Source organism: Dicentrarchus labrax, unplaced genomic scaffold (assembly GCF_905237075.1).
Source record: "Dicentrarchus labrax unplaced genomic scaffold, dlabrax2021, whole genome shotgun sequence".
NCBI classification, from domain to species: Eukaryota; Metazoa; Chordata; class Actinopteri; family Moronidae; genus Dicentrarchus; species Dicentrarchus labrax.
The window spans coordinates 9,784,373-9,812,354 of NW_026136701.1; the positions used below are offsets into that span (position 1 = coordinate 9,784,373).

Here is a 27,982-nt window from a genome sequence, read left to right on the forward strand (position 1 = left end):
TACAACTTTTCATATAATATTACTAGTATATAATCTGTGGGGCGCTTTGCATTTACTGCACTACATTTCAGAGGGAAATGCTAATAACCCCACTGCATACATCTTACGATGAACAATTATCAGGGCAGATACATTATCAGCCAATAAACTAATAGTCCATAATAATAATGATCATAATACAATTTAAATTTTGATTTGAAGTTGTTTGATGAACTTTACAAAAGAAGAGACATGAACAAACTCAGCACTGTTGTTTGTTATAGTGATGTCAGATTTAGTTAAAGCAGAGCTGTGGAATATTAAATCATCCATTCTTGCAACCTTTCTTACCCTTGTGTGTGCATAAACTACAGGTTATAAACTTCTTTTTAAAATACAAAAATGAAAATTATCGGTTATGTTTTTGGTATCGGCCATTACAAGCAGGTAATTATCGGTTATTGTATTGGCTGAAAAAAATCCATATCTTGCATTTGTAAATGCATATAACTGACACTGTAGTTACCATTTAATCCTTTACATTAATACAAAATCAGCTCATTGAGTGTTAGGTTAAATGTTGCTCTGAGGTTAATCAAATCTAATCTAAATCTCAGGCTTGTTTCAACTTTGTTTTCAGCCTTGTTTCAGTTTGACAATAAAATCCATATATAATTACACACTGAATTGTGCTTCATTGTAGATGATTGTTGCACTAGAGGCAGTTCAGCATATTTAATGAGGCCGGTGTACTTCCATGATTATAATATATATATAATATAACAAGTTAAATAAGACCTTAACTTAACCTTTCTCAACTTGTAGAGCAAACAACCCTTTAATTAATCTTTAATTAATTAACATGTAAAACTTTCTTTAAGAACTATCAGGGTTAATTCTTCACATATTTTACTGACTTTCAATAACTTAAAATTTGTTTATATTCTTCGTGGTGGATCCTCGGCTTATTTTTATAAACCTCAACGGCGGTGTTATTTTGAAAATCTCGTCCGGAAGTAGCCTGTTAACAGCAGCTAGCTTTCCGCTGGTGAACATCCGCCACTGTGTCGGTTGGTCCGCCTCTCTCCTCCCGACTAAACTCGGCTGTTCTCGACGAGAAGCGTCCAAGTGGCGGAGGAAAAGGAAAGGAGAGAGGGGGAGACTGGCCGTACTGGGAAAGAGAAAAAAAAAAAAGTAAACGACAATTGAATATTAACAAGCAACCGTCAGCGGAAAGTGGAAGCGGTACGGATCGGCAGCTTTGAAGTGTCCAGTGAGGTAGCTGGTTTCCCACAGTCTATGGTGTAAACACATTAGTGTAGTTGTGACATTGCGCCGTGAGCGACAGAGCAGAGGGAAAGGTCTCCTCCCAGTCTGTTGACGGATACAGTTTGGCTTCAGTGAAAGGAGACACGGCTAGACCTGACTGTACATTACCCCGGCCAGGTAAGACTGCCATGTGTCGATAAACTGTCACATTAACAGCGGACATAACCGCGCTTTTACCTGAGCAACAGTTGCTCTCAGTCTGATCTACTACCAGACATATTGACTTTGACTGCTGCCAGTTTTCACAGTCTTCATCCGTTTGTGCAACACTTAGTTAGCTGGCAGCACAGACAGTTTATCCCTAACAATGTTTCTTGTTATCTGTGAGTCCAGTGACCACACATATAGTATCATACCGCCTCATGAATACAGTACTCAACAGGTGATATAGCTTCAGCTCAAGGTTTACTCAGCACAGTGCTGTCTGGGCCTCCTGCCCTGATTATTCCCCACAGGCCCCACCTACTGTGTTGGCCACATAATGACTTATTTTGGAAAGCAAATAGTTTTTTTTCCTTCCAGAACAGAATAGCACTTTTTATAGATATATAAACCAACCACTTCCTTCACATTAGTCGATTATGCAATAGGTAATCGCTTGCAACATTGCAAGTGCAGTCCAACATGAACCAATTAGATTATGAACCCGGTGAGATGGTTGAAGTGGAGGCCCCCACACGGGGAAGTGGCTGAGATGTTTACATGGAGCATCAACAGCTCTGTTGATGTCCCCTGGCCATTAGGAGGACAGAATACAGACCGGCCATTGATAAGGCCAACTCATTAGTACCCCATTCACCGCCATCAAAGCCTCCTCTCAACGCCCATCAACATGAGTGGGTCCGCACCACACACTGGAAGCTGAGGATCACACACTTCCTGCCTTCACGCCATGATAGGGGTTTGGTTTGGTGTAACGTGCATTAAGTTTCATTATGGAGGAACAGCTTTATGACTGACACTAGCCAAGAGAGTCAGAATTCAGATTTAGGAAATGACAAATGTTCAGATATGAACACACACATCAACATCTGTGTCAGTGTCTTTCTCATGAGAGGACCTCCTGGTACTCACTGCGGTTTGCGTGCTCATGACCTGCGTACACTGGTGTCACTGGTAATAGCAGGAATATGCAGCCTCACTGTATGGGTTTATTAGAAATGAAGATGGTGACGTCCATGAACAGCTGCCTTGTCTAATGCTGTCAGATGTGGTCATAAGGCTGTCTGCTGCGATTCCTTGGAACAAACACTAACCCCCTGTATTGACAAAAATCTGTACATTCACAAGAACCTTTCATTGTCAGTTTCATTAATTGAATTAGTTGTCGACTATTAAATCAATCGCCAACTATTTTGATAATCGATTATTTGATTTTAGTCATTTTTTAAGAAAAAAATTCCAAATTCTCTGATTTAAGCTTCTCAAATATGAATATTTCTGGTGTCTTACGTCCTCTCTCACAGTAAACTGAATATCTTCAGGTTGTGGATATAACAAGACATTTGGGGGCGTCAGATTGGGCTTTGGGAAACAGTGATCATCAATTTTCTCCCATTTAAATAATGAAAATAATTGTAGGTTGCAGCCATAGCTTATTGAGAATTGTGTTTAATGTAGAAGTAAAAAAAGAAAAGTGACCTTTGACATGAAGGACTGCAGTTTTTAAACTCTCTCGCTCTACCAGCTTTGGTGGCATGGGCTCCATTTGGAGTTGAGTGTGAGTAGGTTAGCCCGGATTGCTGCTGGCAGGATTTAACGTGACGCGTGATGCATGTAAATTGATTAGTAACAGGAGGAGGGGGCTCGGTGGTCGGGAGGGGAACAGTGTCTTGCCCAATGCAAGGATTAGATTTAAAAAAAAAAAAAAGAAGGTCCGGGTTAAGGGACTCCCCTTGCATCTTGAGATTGAGGAGATTTTATTCTCCTTCCTCTGTCTCCATATGAGTTTAACTTTTGGAACAATGGATGAACTGTTGGGATCATGAGGGAAGTGGCACACACAGCTGTAACCAATGCTGTAATACCCCATCGCCTAACAGGCTGCTCTGGAAGCGCCGTGCATCTCTTCTGACACAGAATGCTGCCCGACTTGATCGGCAGCTCTGTTGGCGACTTTTTGACAAACAGCCAGTTTGGCACAGGAGGAAGACGTAGCTGTGGCTGCCGTCTGAGCCTCCCATCAGCCAGGATCTGTTTCCTCATTGTCATGTCTGTGGATTCCCCGCATGTCTTTCATTGGTTTTTAAAGTACGTGCCTGTGTGTGCTTGCATCAGTGTGTGTGTTGCGTTGAGTGTTCTTACTACTTCCTTACTGTTATTCACATATTTTCTCAACATGTGAACACACACACACACACACACACACACACACACACACACACACACACACAAAGCAAGAGAGTATATGTTTCTGCTTCATCAAGGGATACATTCACACTCCTCTGTTTTTTACACTCGTACTAATATTGTAACTACATGCTCTTCGAAACACTTTTCATTTATTTTCTGGCATTTTATAGGTCAGAAAAATAACTGGCAGATTCATCATCAAGGACCAGTTTGTACCATTTAGGAGGATTTATTGGCAGAAATGGAATATAATGTTCATAGGTATGTTCTCATTAGTGTATAATCACCTGAAAATAAGAATCGTTGTGTTTTTGTCACTTTAGAGTGAGCCGTTTTTATCTCCAGAGGGAGCGGGTCTTTCTTTTATGAAGGCTGCCATGTCAAACCACCATGTTTCTACAGTAGCCCAGAACGGACAATCCAACACTGGCTCTAGGGTTTTTTGGAAGTTTGCCCTTGGTTAGAATTCAATGCCAGTGTTTTGATGAGCATGTGGTTTAAGAGATGTAAACATGTTTAGAGCTGGTTAACTTTCTTATTTGTTTGAATAAATCTCAAATATTCTCTGGTTCCAGCTTCTCAAACATGAATATTTTCTGCTTTTCTCTCAAAGACATCCTAGCGACCTGGATATCTTCGCATCACATTTGACTTCATGAATTGACTTTGTTATGAACAGTTTTCATTATTTCTGACATTTTGTAGACAAAACGATAAAGAAAATAATCATTAGTTGCAGTTGCTGTTGTTCGCTTCTAAACTGGATTTTTGTTCATCTCACAAGCCAAGCAGAAGTCCTCAAATGTAAAATATTATCTAAACACAAGCAGACGTGCAATAGCTTTCTTAAATACCTAAATAAAACATTCTAAAACTTCAATAAGTAACTTTATTATCGAAGAATAAGTAAACTGCATTAGTAATGGTTTAGCAATATGACTAACTATACCAAATAAGTATTAATATGGTGGTCCCTTTAATATCGGTCCATTGCTGGCAGTCAGTGATCAAGAATGCATCCGGACAGGGTTAGATTTTTTCTTCTGTCATTTTTGTATCAATATGATTAAGCTCTGTGACTTATTTTGCTGGGTCAGCCAAAAACAGGCATTTCTGTTATAGTAACTGATAAACAGAACTACACACCTATGTAGTTCAGAGGTGTGCAAAGCTGTACTGCAGCCCTTAAAGGCTTGTAGGAGTTGTTGTTGTCTGTGCGTGCTGCATTGTGCATGTTAGAAGTCACAAGGCCTAGCCTACAGTGGTTTGCTTGAATTCCACCCTACCCAGGAGCAGATGTACTGCGAGGAGTGGTGGTGACATTGCACATATACAGTCACACCCATCTGTTGGTTTGGCAGCAGAATTACTTGCTTTCATGAACAACCAAGCGTTACTGGATCCTTATTTTATTGGCTCAAAAAAGACCAACTCAGCAAGAAATCTACTTTAAAGCCCCCCCCCCCAAAAAAAAATTCCAAGATATTGTTTTTCATTTTTTCGGTTACAGCCTCCAGGGAGTGAAATGTTACAGCACAGAGGTGATAGATAGTAGATTCTTCACTGCTGGCTTCAGGAAGTAAGCCGCTGTTAGTGCTCATGTACTAATCAGGTTGACATCAAACTCACATACATGTTCGTCAAGCAGGAAGTGTTGTCATAGCAACCATCTCAGATAGGTAAGAAAGGTAGTGTAACAGACCATTTATAGTAGAAACTGCCCTCCCCAACCAAACAAGAAGCACCTAAAAACCACATTGGAGGAGAAACCATGGAATGCTTTATTACCACAGCTTCCTGCTCACAGCTGCAGAGCTCGTCTTAAAGCTGCTGTGCTATTAAAACTTTATTATAGAATCAATGTACTGTGGCTCAGGATAGAAACACACTTCTTTATGTTTTGCAAATAAATGTGGTTTGGTTAAAGGTGTATGTCGGATGATTTGAAGCTCAATCCTAACAAGGAAACAGCTAGTGCTGCTGCAACAGCTACTTTTCAACTAACCACTATTTTTTTATGAGCCAAATGATTGAAATAGCTTTGTTTGTCTAAACCAGCAGCCCAAAGCCCCAAAATGTTCTATGAACAATAATATGAAAGAGAAAATCCTCATGTTTGAGAAGTTGGAACCAATCAATGCATGGCATTTTTGTTAGATCAGTGATTTAAATGCTCAATGACTTAATCAACCTTCCTGTTCAAATTCTTTTATTTTAAATGAGGTAAAACAATGAAGACTAGTTTCAGTTGTGTTATGTTTACTGGCTTTTGGGAAAAAAGGGACATTGAAGCTATAACTCATGACAGCCTATGGTATGTTGTGACTTGCCGTCGCCTACCCAGTGCTGAGGCCTGTGATAGCATGTTAGAAGGAGCTAACACAGAAGTCCAAAATGCCTCTCTAAAGGTGCAACACAACAGATTATGGTGAGAATGAGTTAACAAGTCGACTCAACACCGCCATCTTCAGTCTGTCTTTTTGGTGTAGTTTTAGCAGGTGAGCAGCTCTTTGTTTTAGAGTTTTTTTTCTTGGCTACAGAGCAGAGCGATACTGAATTGTGCACAAGCATTATACTTTATTTATTATACATCTTAGCTGTTGTGCATTATCATCATCACATTGCATGATTTGAGTTTTGTAATACTGCATAAAACTACTAGATTCAACACTTAAATGAGTGGAGCAGTAAGAAAAAAACGAACCCCTTGCATCACAGAATAATACCTTAAAATCTCCTCCATAATTACACACCTACATATTTACATTTCAAGACTTTTTTTTGTTCATGAGGCCTCAGTTTGCTGCCAGTGCTGTGCACGGCTGTTCATCCTCAACTCTGATTGGACAGAGAGAAGGAAGCAGATAAGATAGGTGTTTAGAGTGTAAACTGTGTCCAAGGTTGAAGTTCCTTGCAGACACTGATCTGAGGTTAGATTTGCAACTGTCCCCCAAACTGTCAAGGTTAGTAAATGAGCCGAGAAGCTCACAGCTTGTCAGCTTTCATGAAGGACTTCACAGTCAACGTTTACAGACGGGAGCAGGGAGTGTTTGCAGGAGATGTGTTGGTACTATATGAATCACTATATGAATCGCTGAACGTGGTCTGGAAACATGCTAAATAAAAGATTGAAACTAAACAGAAAAGAAAGTAAAAATGTATTTATGAAATATTAATGAATAATTGGGTAACAAGCATATCGTAGCATTCAATTTTTGCTTAACTTAGAAAATGTTTATGATAGAAATATGAAATAAAGATTAGAGGATTACAACCATATAAGCATCTCATTTATAATAAAAGGTGTGTGTGTGTGGGTGTGGGTGTGTGGGTGTGTTAATAAGGGCTGTGGACAGACAGGAGAATAATGTGTATATGAGTGAGAAGGATGATATTTAAAGATCAGTGAAGACAACAGAAAGTCTATTTTTAGGCCCATTGTCATCTTCAAACTGCCACATGCAGGGAGATCTCTCTGTCATCCACCTGCTGTCCAGCTTTACTTTGGGGAGGGGGGCTGCAAGCTAACAGGTTAAGATTTTAAAGAAAGACAAGTTTCTCTCCCTCTTGCCTTGCATTGCAACCAAATCATAACTGGGGATTATTGCTCCTCAAGAACAAAAACACCAGTATGAAAAACCTTTTGAGTGTCCTAAGAGTGATCAGCAGGATAACACGTCTCTGGCTCTGTGGTCTGATGCTCTGCCTCCTCCCAAGTGGTAATGTCAGGAGGGGATGATGTTTGGAATGATGTCTTAACACCCAACAGCTATCAGTAGGAACAAATGAATAGTGTCTCTCTCACTGAACATCAGACCTTAAAGCACATTTTGTGGGTTCTGCTTTGAGAGCTGTGTGTGCGTGTGTGCATGTGCGTGCGTGTGCGTTTTTTAAATGCCTTACATAATTTGAAGTCAGACCCTCAAGTAATGGTGAGGAAACACTGGTGCTCTCTGTTATAAGTTTTCAATATATTCAGCATGAAACTTGTTCTTTGGTGCTTACGAACTGTATGAATAATAGGCAGGTTTATGTAGACAAAAGCTAAACAAGGTTATAGCGTTGTAATATTTGAAGCAGTCATAGAAACAAAGCACCACAGGTTCAGATTTGGATCTAAAGTTAAATAACATGGGAGTTATAATCCACAAATGTACAGTACCTCCTTTCTGCCACATGGTGGTGCACTCTGACTGCATATTACCTCCTTTCGGCTGCTGCCTGTTTAAAAAAGGTTCAGTGGTCCCACACTTAGACAACTACAAAAAGGTGCTTCAGTGTGCTTTCAGCTAAGAGTGTAAATCTATGTAAAAGTGTTTACACTAGTCCCAGAAGCCCACATGATGCTGAGCTGAAAGCCAACGTTCCTGTGTCACCCATTCTCCCCCTAATGACAATTAACTTTTATCTGTTTCTCTCTTGTTAACACACACACACACACACACACACACACACACACACACACACACACCATCTGTCACCTTGGCACTGCCAGGTGGTGTTCAAACGTATTGTAAGCCTTTATTAAACGATGCCTTGCACGTAGTCATTTCTGTTTATTCCCATGAGAGAGCTATAAAATGTGTGAGTGTGTGTTAAAGAGGCCTTTTCCTGCATGTTGTGTGTGTGTTGCACCTGTGACGTGAGTCAGTTTTCAGTTATTTGTCTTGTCTGACAGCTCAGTTAGTGTGTGTGTGTGTGTGTGTGTGTGTGTGTGTGTGTGTGTGTGTGTGTGTGTGTGTGTGTGTGTGTGTGCACCCTATGTAGATTATGTTACTGACTGTATTATTTACTGGAAGGACTCTATAGTAACCAACACAAGCAGAGTGTCATTAACACACCGGGCCCGCAGGTCAAGGTTCACCTGTAGTTACAGTACTTTACAGTACTGTAATAATACTTTATTATTATTAGCAGACTCACTGTTACAGTACTGTAACAGTAATATTAATAATAATATGCCTTTTGAATATTCCAGACCAGTGCTTTTTAGAGTTAAGGAATTAAGATACAATCAAACACTACCCCAGTACAGAAATGAAGCCGGATAAAGCAAATAAAGCTAATTAAAACAGATAAAAACACATCTGTAATATGTTTCTAAATAAATATGTTTGACAAATTAAATATTATTATAAAGATAATAGATGATGTCTTGGTTGACGCAATATTAAAACAATTACACACTTAAAAAACAGACTTTTAAATATTATTTTTGGGGCTTTTTGCCTTTCTTGGATGTGATATAAGGCATCCTGACTCCAGAAAAGCCTCAGATCGCTCTCATAAAAACATCAGGCTATGGAATCTGGATCGGTATGTGGATTGGTGACATCAGTCTTATATCCAGTATTTGCACCCGATACCAATAATAATGGATAATTTCTTTAAAAGGCTTTGCTCTATTCAACAAATACTGGATGTTGCACATTTGATCACGTTTTCCTGTTTAGTTGAATGGTATGTTGTGTGTATGTTAATGTCTGTTTGGAATGGGCAAAGTGCTTTGAAGTACTCCCACTCACAGGAAGACACACCTTTTTGTAAGGATACACGCTCAAAACTCAAACACTTAAGTTATTTCCACAGACATTTCATAAGACCATAGCCCAAATATGGGCACATCCTGTGCGGGAGAGAGTCCAATCGGCATAAACACGCTTCATGTCAGACAGGTAAGGAAGCATAATATGACTTCCTCTGAAGCGTAATGTGTTGTTAACAAATCCCGAATATGTACATGTTGACAGTATGCAGTGTTTTTTCAGCATGTACTTTAAACTAACTGGAAAGTTTTAGATGCAGCAGAAGCATGCATCTCATCTTAAAGGCTGCAGCATACATTAATCATTCATAATGCGTGTAGTGGAATCAGAGTGTGTGTGTGTGTGTGTGTGTGTGTGTGTGTGTGTGTGTGTGAGAGAGAGAGAGAGAGAGAGCGGGCTGGAGAAACAGTGTCACTTTGATGGATTCTTTAATTTCTTTAGCACCCTTTATGAGTCCGTGGGGAAGTTTGCTGGCATCCTGAACAAAGGCCAGTGTGTGTGCTTCCTCGCTTAGTCGGGACTCTGGAAAGGAGCTTGACACCTGTGGCATAGGGGTTCGCATCCACAAGTGTCTGTGCTTGCGCTTGTTTGTGCTTGAGAGGAGAAACCGCACCCCTTTTTGTTGCCTTAAAGGCCCCCCGGGGCCCCAAAGTTTTTTGTCCGACTCCACACTAAGTTTGTCTGTTTAAAACCCGCAGAAACAGGTGTCTGAGAGATGCACAATCACTGCCTGTCTCCCTCTCCACAGTCTCAGTGCCTCCTCAGTTGCAGAAATCAGGTGCCTCATTCACACTCTGTCAAGTTTAAAGGGCTGCAAGGCTTTGTTAGACCTTGATTTATAGTCATTTTCCCTGTTCATGTGCACGGTGGAACAAGGCCAGGAATGGTTGTGGGGCAGTTACCTCTCTGAACTGTAACAAGTAGGCAATGTTAACCTTCACAGACTTTTAAAATATTTTTGGGGGGCTTTTTCCCCCTTTCATTAGATAGGACAGCTGAAGATAGACGGGAGAGGGGGTAGAGAGAGAGGGGATATCATGCAGCAAAGGGCCACAGAAAAAACTAGACAGTTATCTGATTGTGTGGAACATTTTTTTTTCCTCACCAAGAGCAATCAGCCTCAGAATCTGCAATTCAGACATTTCATACTGACGCCATTTGGAAAAAATGATTACATCTCTGTGTACACACATGCCTATATGTGGAGGACTTCAACCACAGTACAGTTTTGTTTGAGATTTTCTACTTTCTACCTTCCCTCTGTGACCTTATGCTTGAACTTTCTGTGTATTATTCTGTGTTGACTATTTGTTTTTGTTCCTTCTTCTGCACAGACTATGGACATTAACTGGATTTTAACTCCAAAGTGTCCAAAGTCCCTTTTGAAATAAACAAAACTGCTTGTATGAATGAGACAGGTGGACCTAGTGACCTTAGAGGTTGATGAATAGAGCATGAAGAGAAAGGAAGTAAAGGGAGATGAAGGGAGGATGAGGAGGAGGCAAACACCATGTTTGAAGGGATTTGAGGTGGGCTGCAGAGGAAGTGGCCTCAGTGTGACCCACAGTGTGAGCCTCTTCCTCCACCCGACATGTCTTTGAAACTGGTAGATGAACGGAGTCACAGTGGTTAGAGGGAGGAGCCGCCATTCATGTGGTGTCTGATTAATAGTAACTCAGACCCCTTTGTGTGTGTGTGTGTGTGTGTGTGTGTGTGTGTGTGTGTGTGTGTGTGTGTGTGTGTAGGGGTGGGGGTTTGTAAGTCAATCTGGCGGTGTGTAAGTCAATGCGTCTGTCTGAGAGGCTGTCTGTTTCTATTCTTGATGTGTTTTAACTAATAATTTCGAGTTCCATGCCTTGCTGTCTTAAATGTCTCGGAGCAATGCTGAATACTCTTAATCTATCTGAGTTGCTTTAATTTGATTACTTTTGATTTGCGCTCTCTTAGGAATACACCAGCAGACGTGAAGCGAGAGCAGCTATGGACATTTCTGTTCATCTCCACTTTCCCTCTCTGTATCCTTCTCTGTAAATCTGCTGGTGAAACAAAACCAAAAGTACTTTTGACCTTAATCAGCATGACTGGTAATTCTGCTGTGTTGTCACATTGAATTTCCAATCATGCAACAACTTGAGTGAGAGTCACATTGGGGTTGTTTCTTTTCTTCTGGGGGATTTTATAGGGATTTTATGCAATGATGACATTCTTTGACACACATTCATCCATCCATCCATCCATCCAGGGTTTTGCAGAATTTTCTGCGATTTTTGCAGCCTTTTAGAAAATGTGATACATATTGTAAATAAAAAAAGGCAGTTGGTTCCGGTGAGAATAAAAGCGCACTGTTTGGAGGGTAAATGTGAGACTGCATGTTCTGCATCTTCACTCCTAGAAACAAGGAAGTGAGTGAAGTATCAACGTTTTGTGCAGAAAACTACAAATGGTCAAATTTGCATTGAAGTTGCGATGATTGGACAAAATTGCAAGGTCACACAGAATTCAGAGGGATTGGTTGAATTGGCGTTAATTGTCGCGATTGCAACTTCCTGGAAGGACTGACTATTACCTGCAAAACTACTGACCTTCCAAACACTGTACTGTACTTAGTATTTCATGCTAATTAGCAAAGGTTAGCATGCACACATACTAAGCTAAGATGGTTGACATGGTAAACGTGATATAAGCATCAGTATGTTAACTTTGTTATTGTGAGCATGTTAGCATGCTGACATTAGCATTTAGCTGTAAGTACAGCCTCACAGAGCAGCTAGCATGGCTGCTGTCTAAATTCCCTGCTTCTTTCACATCTGAAGGTCTGAATGAAACTCCACCCAGTTGCATTATAGCAAAGGAAGAGTCATTTTCTCAGCTTGACACTAAAAGTCTTTTTAGTTTTTTAATAATGTATTTTTGAGTCTGCTGACTATATGGAAGTCTAACACTAAATCACTGGTGTACTCCAGAATTAGTATAAATATAAATGACTCAACAAATAACTAATGTTCCAGCAGATCCATTCTCTTCCCAATCTACACAGTTGTCACACAGGTGGGGTTTTCCATACAGGACAATACAATGAATGCTTGAAAGATTTAACAATAACAGGAAAGTCAATTTAACTGTCCTTTTACTCCCTTTTTGAGTCTCATTCTTTCTGTTCTTTTGTCCCCACCCTGTCCCTCTTCCCGCTCAGCACTAACCCAAGGCCTTCAACTGATAAAGCTCTGTCATAAAGCGTTCATAAAACCCATCACCTGGCCTTGGAAACTGTAGCACAGTCAATGCTTGCAGGGTTTTAGCCATGACCTGATAATCAGTTTGGCAATTCATCAGTAGATATTAACTCTAATAATAATGCTTTCACCTGTCTCCAGACCCTATTAATGTTGGGTATTTTCCATTTATCATAATGACTGTGGAATTTTTCTAACTGCAACTCGGGGATTTAAGCATCAGCACTTTTCCCTTTCTTTTATAGACAATTTCCTCCAACTTGTTCCTGTTTTTTGAGTGTGTGTGTGTGTGTGTGTGTGTGTGTGTGTGTGTGTGTGTGTGTGTGTGTGTGTGTGTGTGTGTGTGTGTGTGTGTGTGTGTGTGTATGTGTGTGTGTGGGTTACTCGCCATGCAACTTGTCTTGCGTGGTCACGTGCACTAATCTCATGCCTGTCATTCCTGTTCTTGTTTGTTCAGAAATGTCCCTCCTTTCTGGTTGATAATGTAGATCATTTGGTTCTGAACTATAAGCAATCTATAGATAAAGACCCTATGAGATCATGTGACTCACCGTTCATTCCTCATACAGTTATCACATGCTTTCCTGTAGGCTGAAGGAAGGCTTGGGTGTTTTAGAGTTGCTCCTTTTCAGCATTGTGCTGCTTGTTTATGATAATAAAAAGTAACAAATTCTCACATTTGAGAGGCTGTACAATAGTACTAACCCGCTACAGTTGTGTTTGGAGTGGCCCTCCTTTTTTTTTAAGGTGTTTCAGGTTTTACCTCTCTTATATCCTCTGTGCTGCAACCCTAGCATCTTATCTAAGTTTAGTACAGAGATGACACACAAGTAAGTGAAACTGCTCAGACTCTGGAAAGAAAACGATACCTACACTGTCCCAGCCAGCCTGCTGAACCCTGACCTGTGTGGACAAAGGTCAGCAGTTTGTAGGAAAGTAAATTTCACCCTGAGAGCGACACGCTAGAGTAAGCATAGCTTCTCAAATATCCACTGATTTAACGACGCGGTGCCAAAACATTGACTGATGTCTCGTGCAACAGGAAATAGGAGTGCTCTGAAATGTGGATGCAGTTGCAGTTATTCTTGATTTGCATTTATCAGTGGTCACTGTTGTTGCAATACCAAATATCTGACAAACTGTAATAATAACATCGTTATAGACAACATATATGAACTCACAAACCTGCTCATACACACTCATGCATCATGACATTTAGTCACATTGAGCTTATTCCACTTATAGCTTATTTTATTAGAGCTGTGTTCTACCTGAACTGATGGCAGGTGAGCACGTAGTCGATTACTATCCATTAATGTCATCATCATTTCAAATGAAATATCAGAACATATGGCCCATCATAAGTTCCCACAGGCCAAAGTGACATCTTCAAATTGATTGTTTTGTCCAATCAACAGTTGAAAGCCAAAGATATTTATATTACCATCCTACAATATGTGACAGTGAAAAGCAGCAAATATCCATATTTCAGACGATTTTTGCTTAAAACATGATTTAAAAAGTCAAAAGATATTAAAAATAGTTTCTGATTCATTTTTTGTTGGTTGACTAATCAACTTATCATGTGTGCAAAAGTTGAAAGCCAGTTTTATACATGACTGGTTTCCCCCCTTTGATGGCACCAAATCACTGATACAGAGACAAAGGGAAGCTTTTCTTTCTCTCATCACTAGATGAAAGAGTAGTCGCTGCGTTTACGTTCTGGTTTTTCCAGACTTGTGTTGCTGAGAAGAAGTAAATTCCTGAGCCTTTCTTCACTGCGCTTAATGCTGCGTTCCCTCTCAAGAGTCTCCACTGGCATCCGAAACTTGCCAGAGAAATCACAATCAGGTCAAGCTGATGAATCAGTTCTTGGGGTTTCCACACGGTGTCTCTGGTGCCGCTGTGAGCCTGACATGTATTTGGATTTGTGAAGAGGCACACGTCAGCTACAGTGGCTCCACGTAGGCTCTAATCTATGCAATGCTGTCACATAGAACTATAAATCCATGTTAAAGACATTCTGTTTTCCTAAGGTTGCTTGTTGTTAATATTCTGCTGTTGTGATAGAAATGCTTTATGATAGTCTCACAATGTGTCAAACAGCGTTGTGTCTCTTTGCTCTTGGCAGCAGAACAGGGATTCCTCCGAATTCAGCTCTACATGCTCTGTTTGGGACATTCCTGCAGACGTCTCAAACAGGAATTTTAGTGAATTCAGTGTTCAGTTTCACCACTATATGAAATGAAAAGGGAATTTTCTTTTCTGGTGCTATAGAAAGCTCGGTTTGCTCTCTCTCTCTCTCTCTCTCTCTCTCTCTCTCTCTCTCTCTCTCTCTCTCTCCTGACAGAGGAAATCATGCAGCCTGCATTTTTCCACCACTAATCCCTTTGTCCTGTTTAACTGGGTTGGTAGGTGCTATTGATTTCAGAGCTGACTGTATTTTTCTTAATATTTTTTTCCCCTCACTTAAGCATGCATTTAAACAGGATTTAATAGACAAAGATTGTGAACCTTTCATCATGAAATACTAATATGTGTATCCCTAAATATCATAAAAGGCACTTGCAAATATCCACTCATAAAATGGACTTTGCACATTCTGACACACACACACACACACACACACACACACACACACACACACAATTAGACGATCTTTGTCACACACACACACTCCACCCCCATTTATGTCACCTTCTGACTAATCCTATTTCCTCTTTACATGAAAAACAAACTCTCCTTTACGACCTTTACGTTGTTTGTGTGACGTCCAAGCTGTTATCAATGCTTCCATCCATGCATGCTGTTATATAACCCCTCCCACTTTAGGCGGGGCTGTATGATGGCCAACTAGCGACACTGTAGACCTTTGGCTTTCTCTTTTCCACCTTCCCTGCAGCACTAACGTACATGTGGTCGAGTCAGCTCAGGGGTGGAGGCTGGAAAGACTGAATACCTTTGTTTATTGTTCCATATAGGCAGGGCAGTGTTGGGTGAGAGATGGAGAATCCATTGTGTAGTATGTCCCTGCCTTCGTCATGAATAGTAGCTTTCAGAGGCAAGAGGGACTGAGACGAAAGGCAAAAAACTCACAATAGCTTTAAGTTTTATGGCGTTCCTGTCGCCGGCAGCAGATTTTTGGCATGCGACCAAATGCAACATACACACAGCTGCACAGCTTGCCTTCCCCAGCTGAACTCTCTCCCTCACACACACACAAACTCTTATCTCTGCCTCGGTCTCAGCCACAACCACACGTCTTTTTCTAACAGCCCTCTGCCCCACCATTCATTCGTTCCTTCTCTGCATCCATTTCCAGCAAACTCGACTCGGCTTGCACTAAGCTTTCTTTTGTGCAGGTTTTGACAACAATGCTGTTTGTTTTCCGAGGGGCAGAGCAGAGAGACGCTGCCTGGCAGCCTCTCTGCCTAGGTCGCCCGTGTCTCCTGCATGTCACCCTCTGTGCGTCTGCAGTGACGTCTGAAGGGCACTATCTGCCATAGGCCTCTGTTTGTTTTGGGCTGCTCTGGCCCTGATAATGGCCCATTACTAGGGAACCAGAGGCTCATAGGCACCTCAGTGGAAACTGCAGAAACCTTGCTTATCTGGTTGAAACCCAGCTGCCGTTCAGCTTGGTAACTCTAGCTACAGTTGAAGTAGTTTTTAGTTGAAACCAGCTCAACTGCAGCCAGCAACAACACAGACCTGTTGGCTATTTTTAGTGCATACTCTAGCAGCTAATGATATCACTGAGACGCTGGCTGACCTCTGTGTCTGTTTTTGTGTCTGTCTCAGACGTTTTGCATCCTGTGTGTAAAGCATGGAGTTGTGTCAGAATACTTGCTGAGCATCAACAAACCCTTTTACATACTTGGCTCATTACGTCCCGACCTTCCCGTGGAAAGAATGCAAGGAGCTCAGTTGACAGTTACATCAATGGAAAGGAGAAATATTTCAGCCATTGTTGTCACTCTTTGTTCACTTGCAGTTTCTCATAACGCATGTCTCTTTGTGTTAGCCGGATTCCTCTTAATCATTTTGTCTATGTCATTTTGTGTATGATGTTAATTGGACTGTTGATACGAAACTTGCTGACATCCCAAACCCAAGACTGCCCTCTAATAAGGCATAACAAACAATGCATTACATTAGACACTAGTTGTTAATGACGGAGACATACAGGAAATGAGGAGAGAGAGATAGAGATGAAAATTTCATACACAAGATCCTCTGCTGGACAGGAGACCTTACATGGCCCTTAAACCAATAGACCAACACAATGCCCCAAATGTAATGCATTGTGCTCCTAAACCTTCATGAATCCCTACACTGACTATCTAACAATGCTTTTGGAAGAACGGGAGATAGGTTAATGTTGCTTTTAATATTAAATGGGCGCCATGCTTATATTTAAAAAAAACTCACGTTGTTCAGTGTTCTGGTTCCCAAACAACCCCCCCCCACACCTGCTGCAGGTATCCATTAGACATTCGCTTGCCTACACTACACTTACACTACATTCCCCATAACATTTAAACCACTCTGCACCCACATTTAGGATTACACAACCAATCATTTGCAATCTCAACAATAGGCTAACAGGATGGCTGACCCCGCTTGCTTAAAATGTCCTACTCAGCAGTTCAGGAGACATATTTCACCAGCTGTCCCTCTGGTGAGGAGAGGGAGGTGAAATAAGTCAAGGACAGACTTTTGACTGTAGTTTTTAATGCTGTGAAAATGCGACCCTCTGCAAAAGCAAGTGACCATCCGTGTGTATTCATCCATAAATTAAACACATTTTTAGCTCCGAAAAAAAAGGATAAAAGGACAACCATCAAGTTTTTTATGACGCAGTGAATCTGCTGCACCATTACTCTGCAAGTCTAAATTGGGCAACATTAGATGAGTGTGTGAATTGTGCCCTGTGTGAAGTAGAGCCTAATTAGAGGTTGCCTGGCTAGGGATCGTCTTATTCCGCCGTGTGAATTCTCGCCCCAGCTTAATTCTTACATAGAGTGCCTTGTCTCCACTGTTATCACTGTTATCTGTCATTAAGTCCCTGAGACACACATGCTGCTCCTCTTCAGTAACAGACACTGTATGTGCAGTCAGGCATGTTCACACAATCCTGTTCTAAATATCATCATGTTTAAGAACACTGATGATTAGCTATCTATCACATGGATGTGCTCACCTTATCTAATTTGACATGCACAGCTTTTTGTTTTGTGGCAAAGTGTTTTTGGATTGAGCTCATAATAAACTGGGCTGACTTGTAAAAGCATAACTTGTCAGCCATCTAGCCTGTGCTTGAAACAAGGAATCATTCATAGTTTATTTGGACAGGAATGAGCCCTGAGTAATTGCGCATGAATTTAGGATTTAGAAATGCTGCAGAAATGAGTCCAGTCTAGTCTTCTGTCTAGACACTGTGGGACTGTGTTACAGTATACTGGATTGTTTTTTTTTTGTATCCTGTCAAGCCACAGAATTTATAGGATTGTGCAGTTTCTGAGAAGCTACTGTTTGGGAGTTTAACTGAAATGTGGGGAAACAGACAAAACAGTTGTGTTATTTGTAGCACCGCATGTTTAATCTAGACAACTTTCCATTAACCTTTGCACAGCTTTTTTCCTGGAAATTTCTGCTTACACAGGAATAATGGATACCCTTCAGCCAATCACAGGCAAGCAGTCTTGCAGACCAGCGTAGAGGGGCCTGAATTTCCCAGTATTTGTACTGAGTGTGCAGCCAGTGGCCTGGGCGGGGTCCTGTCAGCTTCCCTTATCTCAGTGGCCATACCTGCAGCTCTGGGGTGGTGTTGCAGCTCTGTGTCTCGTCATAGTTCCTCTTAAAGCACACACTGTAGATTTCTGATTTTTTTTTTAACTCTATGTTTTTCGTGGTGTGTGTTCACCAGTTCATAACCCAAAGCTGACAGTGATGAAAAGTCTGAAATGATTAATCAATAGTTGCCATTGTTAATTGTTGTTTCTGTTGATTGAACAATTGATTAAATTGAAACCATTCATTGTTACAGCTCCACTTTCACTTTTTCAGGCAAACTAAATTGGAGAGATTATCAATGTGTTGGAGAATAAAGTGGAGTTGCAATGGTTCTTGGCCTGTTACAACATGGCCCATAAATGCTCTTATATTAAAAAGGTGGTGTGTGTGTGTGGGGGGGGGTCCAGTGTGTAGGATTATGAGAATCTAGCCATGAAGTTGCAGACTGCAACCAACTTGAAAACATCTTTCGAGCGTGGAGGAGTGTTTGGTTTGTCCGTTCTGGGCTACTGTAGAAATGACAGATCTTGTAGAAAAGGGCCTGCTCCCTCTGTAGATAAAAACTGCTCATCCAAAGGTAATAAGAACACAATGATTCGTATTTTCAGGTGATTATACACTGATGAAAACACACCTGTGAATGTTATATTCCATTTCTGCCAATAGATGCTTCTAAATCTTACACACTGGGCCTTTAAGAATTAGGAATTAGGGCTAATTCCATAGAGTTTGTGGTGCAGATGACTTGTCATGTCTTCAGGGTCCTCGTGTCTCTATGGTTTCTGTTTATCCTGGTAAACAAAATCATCGTGATATTTTCAGTGTCAACTGCATGACAGTGACTGCCAAAGAAAGCCGGGCCTTTTAGCTTCTTTCTCTTTTTCTGGTGGGAAAGTGGTGATGTCACTCTGATGGTTCTCACAGAATGAACAAGTGGGAGCCCTCACCATCTCCTCCCTGCCTCACCCTTTCTCTTTCACAGACCACACTCAGCCAGCCTCTGGCTCATAAACACAATCCCACTTTACTCAGCAGCAGGACTGATGACTTGAGTATTACTGAGTTTGATAAGCACAGTAACCGAGTGAGAACAGGCCAGTGTTTATAGTAAAGCAGGAGGGGGCTGCAAAGTGGCACTGATCAGATCTGAGATCAGCACCAAACTCTAGTGCGGGGTCATGTTTTAGGTGTTGCAAGAGACGGTTTTTCATTCAGCTGGAAAAGTGCTGAGTGGCAGTAGAGTATGAGAAGGCTACTTTTAGCTTCGCCTGCAGACTGGGAAACTCCTGCTTGCAGAGAGAGAGTGCGAGGGGGAGGGGGGTACATGAGACAAATGACAGAGTTGTGTGTGTGTGTATGTGTGCAAGTACACAAGGGATAACAACCAATATACTCGCTTGTGGCTGGGGCCCAAGTCTTTGAACTCTCTTTTGTTCAAAGCAGCAGACATCTGTCTAGACTCCAAATATCGCCTTTCCACAATTCACTGTTCTTCACTTCTCAGCTGGTAATATAAAATCAGACAGACGCCAGGCAGTAGACATGTCAGGGAGTTTTTAACATGATCACCAGAAGTGTAACTGGCAATAAAATGTCAACTTTAATTTGGCCGATAAGAAAGTAAAGTTTGCATACATCTGCAAATGTGCACGAAGACCATTGTTTCAGTAGGAAAACGTATGAGTCTGCCGCAATGGTAGCAGCTCTGTGAGGCTGTACTTAGAAACAGCAGTGGTGATTTGAGCTAACATCAGCATGGTCACAATGACAACGAGCATGCCAAACATGACAAAACATGCTGATGTTAAGCAGGGATAATGTTTAGTGTGTAAACACAAAGGGCAACTCAGGCTGATGATAATGCCATAGGTTTTGTAGTTATTTGGTATTAATGAAAAGTCAGGAGATATCCAACGTTTTTACTAGTGGGGTACTATGGGTACTATGAATGTTTGCATCAAAGTCAACACCAATCCATCCAGCAGTTGTTGAGATATTTCAGTTGAACCAAAGTGGACTACTACAACCGTATGAGGAACATTGTATCTTGTGAAGACTTTTTCATCCACCCATCATCACATTAAAGGTGTTCACAGCAAAATGAATAATCTCTCACATCCTCTCACTGCTGTGTGATAAACTTCAGTGCAGGTTTGTGAGAGCACCACTTACATGTTGAGTTAAGGCTTCTTCTCTGGGCTGTGTGTAAGTGAACGAATGAGTGTTTTCAGACATTTGCTTTTGTTTGTTTTGTACCTGTACACATTTCGAGTATGACGTTTACTTGTTTATTTGTATTGTTGTTTCAAATTTGTGTCCCCAAGGTGAATCAACCAGTCAGCTTGCTTGACAAATGTTTTTGAGATTTTGGAGGTGTGTGTATCAGCTCCCCTTCAACCTACAGTTACCCATAATGCCCTCTAAGTAGGCCTGCAGATACATAATTTCAGCATTAGTCTACATAAATTCTACCCAAGACCTCTCCAAGTTATTGAAGTTAATAAAGCCAGCTGTTAACATCTGCAGCGAAATCCTCTACAATGTCTATTATAAAATCTTTTTTTTTTTTTCTCAGATAGTGAACTGTAGGTGCTAACTTACTGTGTTTTTATAGTCCTACAAACCACAAAAGAGAGGGTGAAGAATGACTGACTTGTCATTTAGGGGTGAACTAAATAGAAGGCTTTGGATGTGGAAAAAGCATAACCTTGGCCTACCTCTCATCACCTTGTGTCAAATCTTCAGTGCAGCCGGCAATACTTAAGCCCTGAAAGCTACTTGAGTGTGAAAAGCCTCAGATACCCCCTGAAGGGACCACACATACTGTACAGTTGACAGGACTGACTCTTCTTTCAGCCTTTAATGGATGTCGTTTTTATTCGTCAGCTGCAAATTTAAGAGTTTTCTTTGGGTCTGAGCTGCAGTATAGTAGCAGTGTAAGACACACACACAGTTTTTCATCTCTGAGTGTTGGTGTTAATGGCACTGAGTCATAATGGTTCCCTGTTTTTGGCACTTTGAACACCGTCTTAATGAACTGCATGTGTGCGGGTGTATTTGTGTGTATAAGGTAGAGTAGAGCCTGGGGGCTGCTCTGTGCAGTAGGTGGTCCTGGCTGCTGTGTGTGTGTGTGTGTGTCTGTGTGTGTCTGTGTCTGTGTCTGTGTGTGTGGTGTGATAGGGTGGGCTGTGAAGGGGGTGGTCTTTTTCTGATCCTTGGAGGTAACTTTTTTTCCAAGGCTCCTATGCGTACATGGCGGTGCTTAATGCCACACATCAGTGCCCTCCCATAGAGTTTCAGTCAGACCGGTGCTGCTGGTAGTAGCTGGCATCACATCACAGGGGCTGCAGTTTGACTGAGGTGAGGTCGGGAAAAATCACTTCTGAATGCCAGTGGGGTTTAAGTGCCTCTTCCTACCTATTTCTTCTACTCCACATGCTGGTTGAACTGATATTTCAGCACCTGAGAGTAGTAGGCTATTAGTTCTGTCCTTACTTTATCTTAACTGTGGGTGTCTCAGCATGTCTCGCTTTATCGCGTGACGGATGGACAGGTATCAGGAGGCTGCTTTTCAGCCTTGCTAGCTTGTCAGTCTGTACTGTAAAAAGGCAATTAGTAGAATAAGAAAGCAGCACCTTTATACATTTGATTTGAATGTAATCAACAACAAAAAAACAAAAAAACATTATATACATTATATGCTCATAGTTATTCTCAGTTGATAAAGGTGTAATTACTCTGTTCTGTTTTTATTTGCAGAATGTTTAAGTCAGCTAAGATTGCAGTGTTAAATTCAAGTCCTGGATTATTAGCTCAATGGATGGATTTCAAGAAGAGGGAGTTCTCTAAGTGAATTGTTACCGCAGCCCTGCCGTGTGAAGGCTGTTTGCATTTCTCATGTTATCTCATTATTCATTGTTGTACTTGATCAGCAGCTTCTGTACTGTGTTTGCATATTGCACAATTTATAAACTACGCAATCTGGTACTCTCTGTAGCGCCAGGAGGTCCAAGTTTTTACCTGGCAGCAGTAAATGATCTGCTTGGAGAAGCATTTGAAGCAGAGCACAAAGACTAACTTGGTGACTAACTCTGTGCTCCAGTTGAGGGATTGCCACAAATAAGATTTATTATACTGATTGCTAGTCAGCCAAGAAAGCAGCAGAGTTCATTATGGTTACAAATGACTGACCTTGTCACTGACATGATTATTTAAGGTGATACCATCAGAAATCTATCTTTTTAGTCTGAAACCCAACTCCTGTAGACTTTGACAGGTGGCTGTAAAAAGTTTATGTGATCTGCTTGAATTCACATCTCTTTCAAAAGACACTATTTTTACTTACCAGAGGTGATAAACCCCTCTTGCACTGTAATGAAAATGTAGTCATTTTCAAGCACTGCGCCACGTCATTTAAAGCTTAACTGATGTTTGTCGTGGGAGCAAACGCAACATAAACACGCATTAGTTCCATCTAAAGACCTCCTCCAGACTATAGAAATAAATGCCCTCACTCATCATGTATGGATAAAAGAATCTTTTTGCCCTCTTCACCTGTGGTGCCTCGCCTTTATGACTAAGTTGAGAATGTTTCCTTAGTAAGATTGTTTGCTTTCTACTGTAATGCATGGCCCTTTCATGTCTCACTTTCATGTTATCAATAACATTTTAGCTCTTTGAGTCATCTCTGGCCGTGTTTCCTGGAGTGATTAGTTCGGGGGAAAAACTCTCTAATCAGGCGCTCCCTACAAAAAGTCAGAAAATTGAGATTTTCCTTCCCTTCCCAGTTCCGTTTATTTGTCTTTATTCCTCCCTCTTTGTCCCTGAAGCGAATGAAGAGCAGTGCGATCCAGGATCAGAGGCCGTCTGGGGGGGGCTACATCCTGCAGGGTGAGCGGGGTGCAGATAGGGTTGAACAAAGAAAGCATAAAGTTGTTGGCTAATAACTGTTGCACCTTCCCGTATTATCCTTTTCTTTACGGTTACTGAGGCCTGATTACACAACACTGCACACTTGTACTGTACACTAAAGTATTAGAAGCATTTATGCACCATATTGAAGTTAATCATTATTATGACAATATGCTGATTAAACAAAATGGGTATTTAATTGCTAAGGCATGTAACAGACAAATTCAGCGTTTCCTCATTTTTATTGTTTAAAAGAAATAAACTTTGAGCTTTTCTTGTCAATTTCACAATAAACTTCTGAGAAACTGTACTTGAAGCTTCCTGTTCCCTACTGAGAAAAGTTTTGGCAAAAGCGAGGTGTGTCACAAGATGGCATGTGTGTGTTGCAAAGGGAAATGCGTGTGTGTGTTTGTATGAGAAAAACAGACAAATGGCATTAAAAAGGAACTAAGAGTGCAGGGGAGAGACACTGGAGCCAGAGCTCCCACATGGACTGTAGGATGTGTCTAGGCTTGTTCCCATCCAGTCTGTCAATGATTAGCAGGAAGTGGAATCACAACTCCGACCCACTGCAGCCCCCAGACACTTCACTCCTACACAGCAGCCCCTCATTCACACACACTTTTCAACACTGAAATCGTTATATTGTTTTAACTTTTTGTTCAAATATAGATATCTTGCAGTGTCAGATTTTCAGTCATTGTTGTAGTTAAGCACCTATCAGCTGAGCTCATAGTGTACACACTGACACAATGTGGCATTATTGGGCCATGTCTGGCAGCAGGGATACCGCACTGCCTAAAAGCGTGCAAATGGACCAAAGAAAAATGAAAAATCTAAATCCACTCGAGTGTTTCGCTACATGTTTGCACAAAGGCAAAAGAAAAATTTGCATGGATGTACCTCAGCTTTATGTTTACTTGTTGATAAAAGGCCTAGCTGGTGATGTCACTTTTGGGAACAACCCTGCAGAGGAAGAGGAAGTTTGGAAGAGGAGTCGTTGGTCCTTATTAAACCAGCAGTTTTATTACCTGCAGGAACTGTAGTTATATGAATGTTAATATGACACTCTTCCCTGCACAGCGTGACACAGGCTCCTATATTGTCTGCTTATTCATTCTGTCCCCTTTATCTGATACACAAGGTGGTTTTTGCACATAGCTGCTCTGTGATCTGCCAAGCAGCTGTCATCATCACAGCCAAGTTCTTAAACTGTAATCTGAATCAAGTGTGGGCATTATTGCCTGTCTCCAGTTTGACCTGAAAGGGGCTGAAAACAAAGATTGATCTTAGGAGGCTTACGTCCATGTTTTATCTGTTCTTAAGAAAAATAATGATCTTCAGTAGTATTAAGCTTCTTTTTGTTGTTCTTCATTACAGTGTTGTATTGCCCAGGATGTCTTCGAAAGCTCACAGTTCCAATAACATCGCCCATGCCCGGCGGACGGTGCAGCAGCTGAGAATAGAGGCGAGCCTTGAGAGGATAAAGGTACAGTGCAACAAGAAACCAGGCAGTGCATCTACTTCCCATCAATCTCAATTGTCTGCACTTGTCATCGTGATACTAAATAATCTGTTTTGTGTGATACACCTTATCTACCAGCAGCAGAATTTCATCCCTGCTCCAGGTTTTTTGTTTTCCATTTCAGTCAAAATCCTATTATTTCCCACTAATATATAATAGATATAAAAATTACAGTGTTGTAAATGTTATGTGTTAAATGGTACTGGAGATACTAAATTATTAAATATTATTTTATATTAAAATATAAAATTCATTTGTTTAATAAGTACATTTCTGCTTTTGCAGAATAACATATCGCTGAGAAAATACAAGGATTTCTTTAAAACCATGTGACAGATGTTGAAATTGTGGCATGTGACTGGCTGCCCCTGCTCTGAGCATACACGTGACTTTATGTACGTTTACACTGCAAGCCTTATCGCTCAATTCTGATTTATTACTCAGATCTGATTTATTTTGTGTGTTTGACTGTTCACAGCATTTGTTAAATGTGGCCCATTTCAGATTCCAGTGTGAACAGGTCATGGTCCTAAAGAGACCCTCATGATGAACTTAGATCTATAATGACATTAATATTCACATGAATTATTATGTGACTGTTCATACTGAGGTCGCACTGCAAAAATTCAGACCGGTATCTGATTTGGACTGCATATAAAAAGAGGCTTAAATCCGAATGATTTGATCAGAATTATGTGTTTTATGCTGTTCACACTGACATATGAGCAAAAAATTTTGATTTGGGCCCCTTTGTGCAGTGTGAACCTAATTCTTAGACGTCTGATAAACACAGGCCCTGTACAAAATTGGACTGGATAAACCCCCCCCGTGTCATTGTCTTCCATTGTTTCTGTAGGTATCCAAGGCCTCTGCGGACCTTATGAACTACTGCAGTGCACACGCCAGAAACGACCCTCTCCTTATGGGCATCCCCACTTCAGACAATCCCTTCAAGGACAAAAAACCCTGCACTATATTGTAGTGGACGCCACTTAGCCTTTATGTGTTTTTTTTTTTTTTTTTTTTGCTTATTAATGTTGCTGTATTCTTTTTGTTGGGAGGAGTAAGGGGTGGACTGTGATCGTATTATTACCATGTGTTCACCTGTTCTGTTAACAATTCAGCAATCCAACCACCATTTTCTTTAAAAACAGCAATTTGTAATGAGTAAAAAAAAAAAAAAAACCTACAACCTGTACTATTCTCTGATATTTCCCCTGGCAGTGCCACTGTTCAGTTTGAGCTCCGACCACTAACAAGACTTTGGCTGCATGAGTAGTGATGGCATCAAGTACATGATGTTCCTGAAATAATAATGAGCAGATGTTATTGTTTATATGTTGTAACAGCACTGGCACTCGTCAATGATTTGGTCCTTCCTATGTAAACAGTCTCCATTGGGCTGTGACTGTTACTGTCTCGCTGGTTTGCCTTAAGTGGATTCATGCAGCCAAAGTTACCCCTCAGTCCTTTAAAAGCATATAAGTTTTAAGATGGATAATAATGGCTCTTATCATGTGGCTTCAGACTTAATTTCCACCGGTATTTTCCAGATATTGTGCAGTTTAGATCACTGGATTCAGGGGTCTGGGTTTACGTTGAGCTTCTACTCAAATGTTACCACAATGTATCTTTGATTGGGGCGGTAATGTCGCCTTATCTGGTGTTAGAATTCAGATACTCAAAGTATTGTGCAACCCACTGGTCCATGACAATCCACATGCCATTTAACTCATTGTATTCCTGTCTGGTATTTGCAGTATGATTACCATAATACAGTGTTGTCTTTAGCTTATTTAATGAACCATCATGTTGAGAAGGGTTCCTTATAAGCATCTTAAATCCAAGATCTTTGCTCAGATTCAAGCCATTGGGACAATATGACCCCAGTGCTGTGATGCTTTTGGAAATCTGTCAGCTGTACATGTAAAATACAGATAATGAAGCGAAAATGAAAATGCTTTATCACATGAATGCAGTGCAGAATTATGTTTTTTTTTTTTTTTTTTTTTTTACTTAAAGCGTCAGCTGCCATTGTGTGTTGGGCAACACTGTGTAATGAAGACCCTGGGACCAAGCTAAACCAATGGACTACATTGCAAAACATCTAAATATGCTTTTGAATAAGACTATTTTTAGCCATTCCTACTGAAAACTTTCTGTGGTACGCTATTTTTAGGAAACTGACGGCACAATGTGCGCCACGAGTGTTACGCAACTCTGTGAGCCACGCCTACTTGCTCATCACAAGTGTCTTAGTTGAGCGAATGTGCACATGGTTCGTTGTCTTAAAGTGTTTTTGGCACAAGTGTTGTAGGTACAGGTGTGAATGGTAGTGTGCATTGATGATAAAAACCAGTCTCCCAAGACTGCTCTCAAATTTTTTCACGTTTTTCAATTTTCACTATAACGTTGGTGTCGGTGCGGGTCTTCAATCTTCAGTCTAACATGTCCTTCATGTTGTGATTTTCAAAAACAGAATAGATAAATAAAACACTTCTTTCACTCTAAAGCCTTACTTATGTTTGCCTTGTATCATGAAGACAACTCTGAATGGGAGTGCTTTCTTTAAGAAAAAAGAAGATTCTGTCGAATGTTTTTATTTGTGGGATGAAAGTGATTTGTAACAATATTGTGCCATCTGTTTTTGTCCACATGCAGAAAATGTTAAACCGTGTTTCACTTACCTGGTGCTCCACTTTTCAGCAGTTTTTGGTATTGTTGCCTTCTCCAAAGGGTACGTTCAGGTCTTCAAATCAGCGAGATCTGGTGTTATTATCCAGTTGTATTTTTTATGATTGTCTCTAGCCATCAGTTCTTCTTACTTGAAATAAATCATTCCAATATGCCTCTTAAGGAAAAGGTCAGATTACCACTGCCATGTCATAATTTCTGTCCATTCAGCAACTCTGTAACGGCCTTATTGTACCATTGATAGATTAATTTAACTGTCAGAATCTGCATTTTTGATAAATGTCTTTATTAATATACCAACCTTTGTATGAAGACTTAACAAAGATTAATAAAGTGAAGCATTCCTACAGTACAATACTGTACTAATATCTCAATAAAGATGTGTTGTGCTGCACAGTCGGAAGATTGCAACTTGTGATCAGATCCACAGTCTTTAATATAGAAACCTGATGCTGCTCATTTATTGTTCAGATGGATCTGCCCACAGTGTATCTGGAGCCATTTCCTGTCATTAGTCGTTTATTTATATCTCTTTGGGGATAGGAGAGACCTCGGGCCTCTCACCATGGCTGTCAGAAACCAGAGAACACAAGAGGGCTAAATATAGAAAGTACAAACCC

The 27,982-nt window shown here is 40.8% G+C and overlaps 1 protein-coding gene across 1 annotated transcript; it reads left to right on the forward strand.

The window, feature by feature from the left end:
* Positions 1–1,036: 1,036 nt before the first annotated feature.
* On the forward strand, positions 1,037–27,773 carry gng12a (guanine nucleotide binding protein (G protein), gamma 12a). Its single transcript, XM_051397239.1, has 3 exons — positions 1,037–1,425; positions 24,524–24,632; positions 25,525–27,773. The coding sequence occupies exons 2-3, from the start codon at positions 24,540–24,542 to the stop codon at positions 25,648–25,650; spliced, it is 219 nt and encodes a 72-aa protein (XP_051253199.1). The 5' UTR covers positions 1,037–1,425; positions 24,524–24,539; the 3' UTR covers positions 25,651–27,773.
* The last annotated feature ends 209 nt before the right edge of the window (positions 27,774–27,982 follow it).

What these genes read in the sequence shown, in the direction of transcription:
- gng12a (XM_051397239.1), top strand. Translation starts at nt 24,540, where the DNA reads ATGTCTTCGAAAGCTCACAGTTCCAATAACATCGCCCATGCCCGGCGG. An exon ending in CGAGCCTTGAGAGGATAAAG is followed by an intron (nt 24,633 to 25,524) that starts GTACAGTGCAAC and finishes TTGTTTCTGTAG; the next exon opens with GTATCCAAGGCCTCTGCGGA.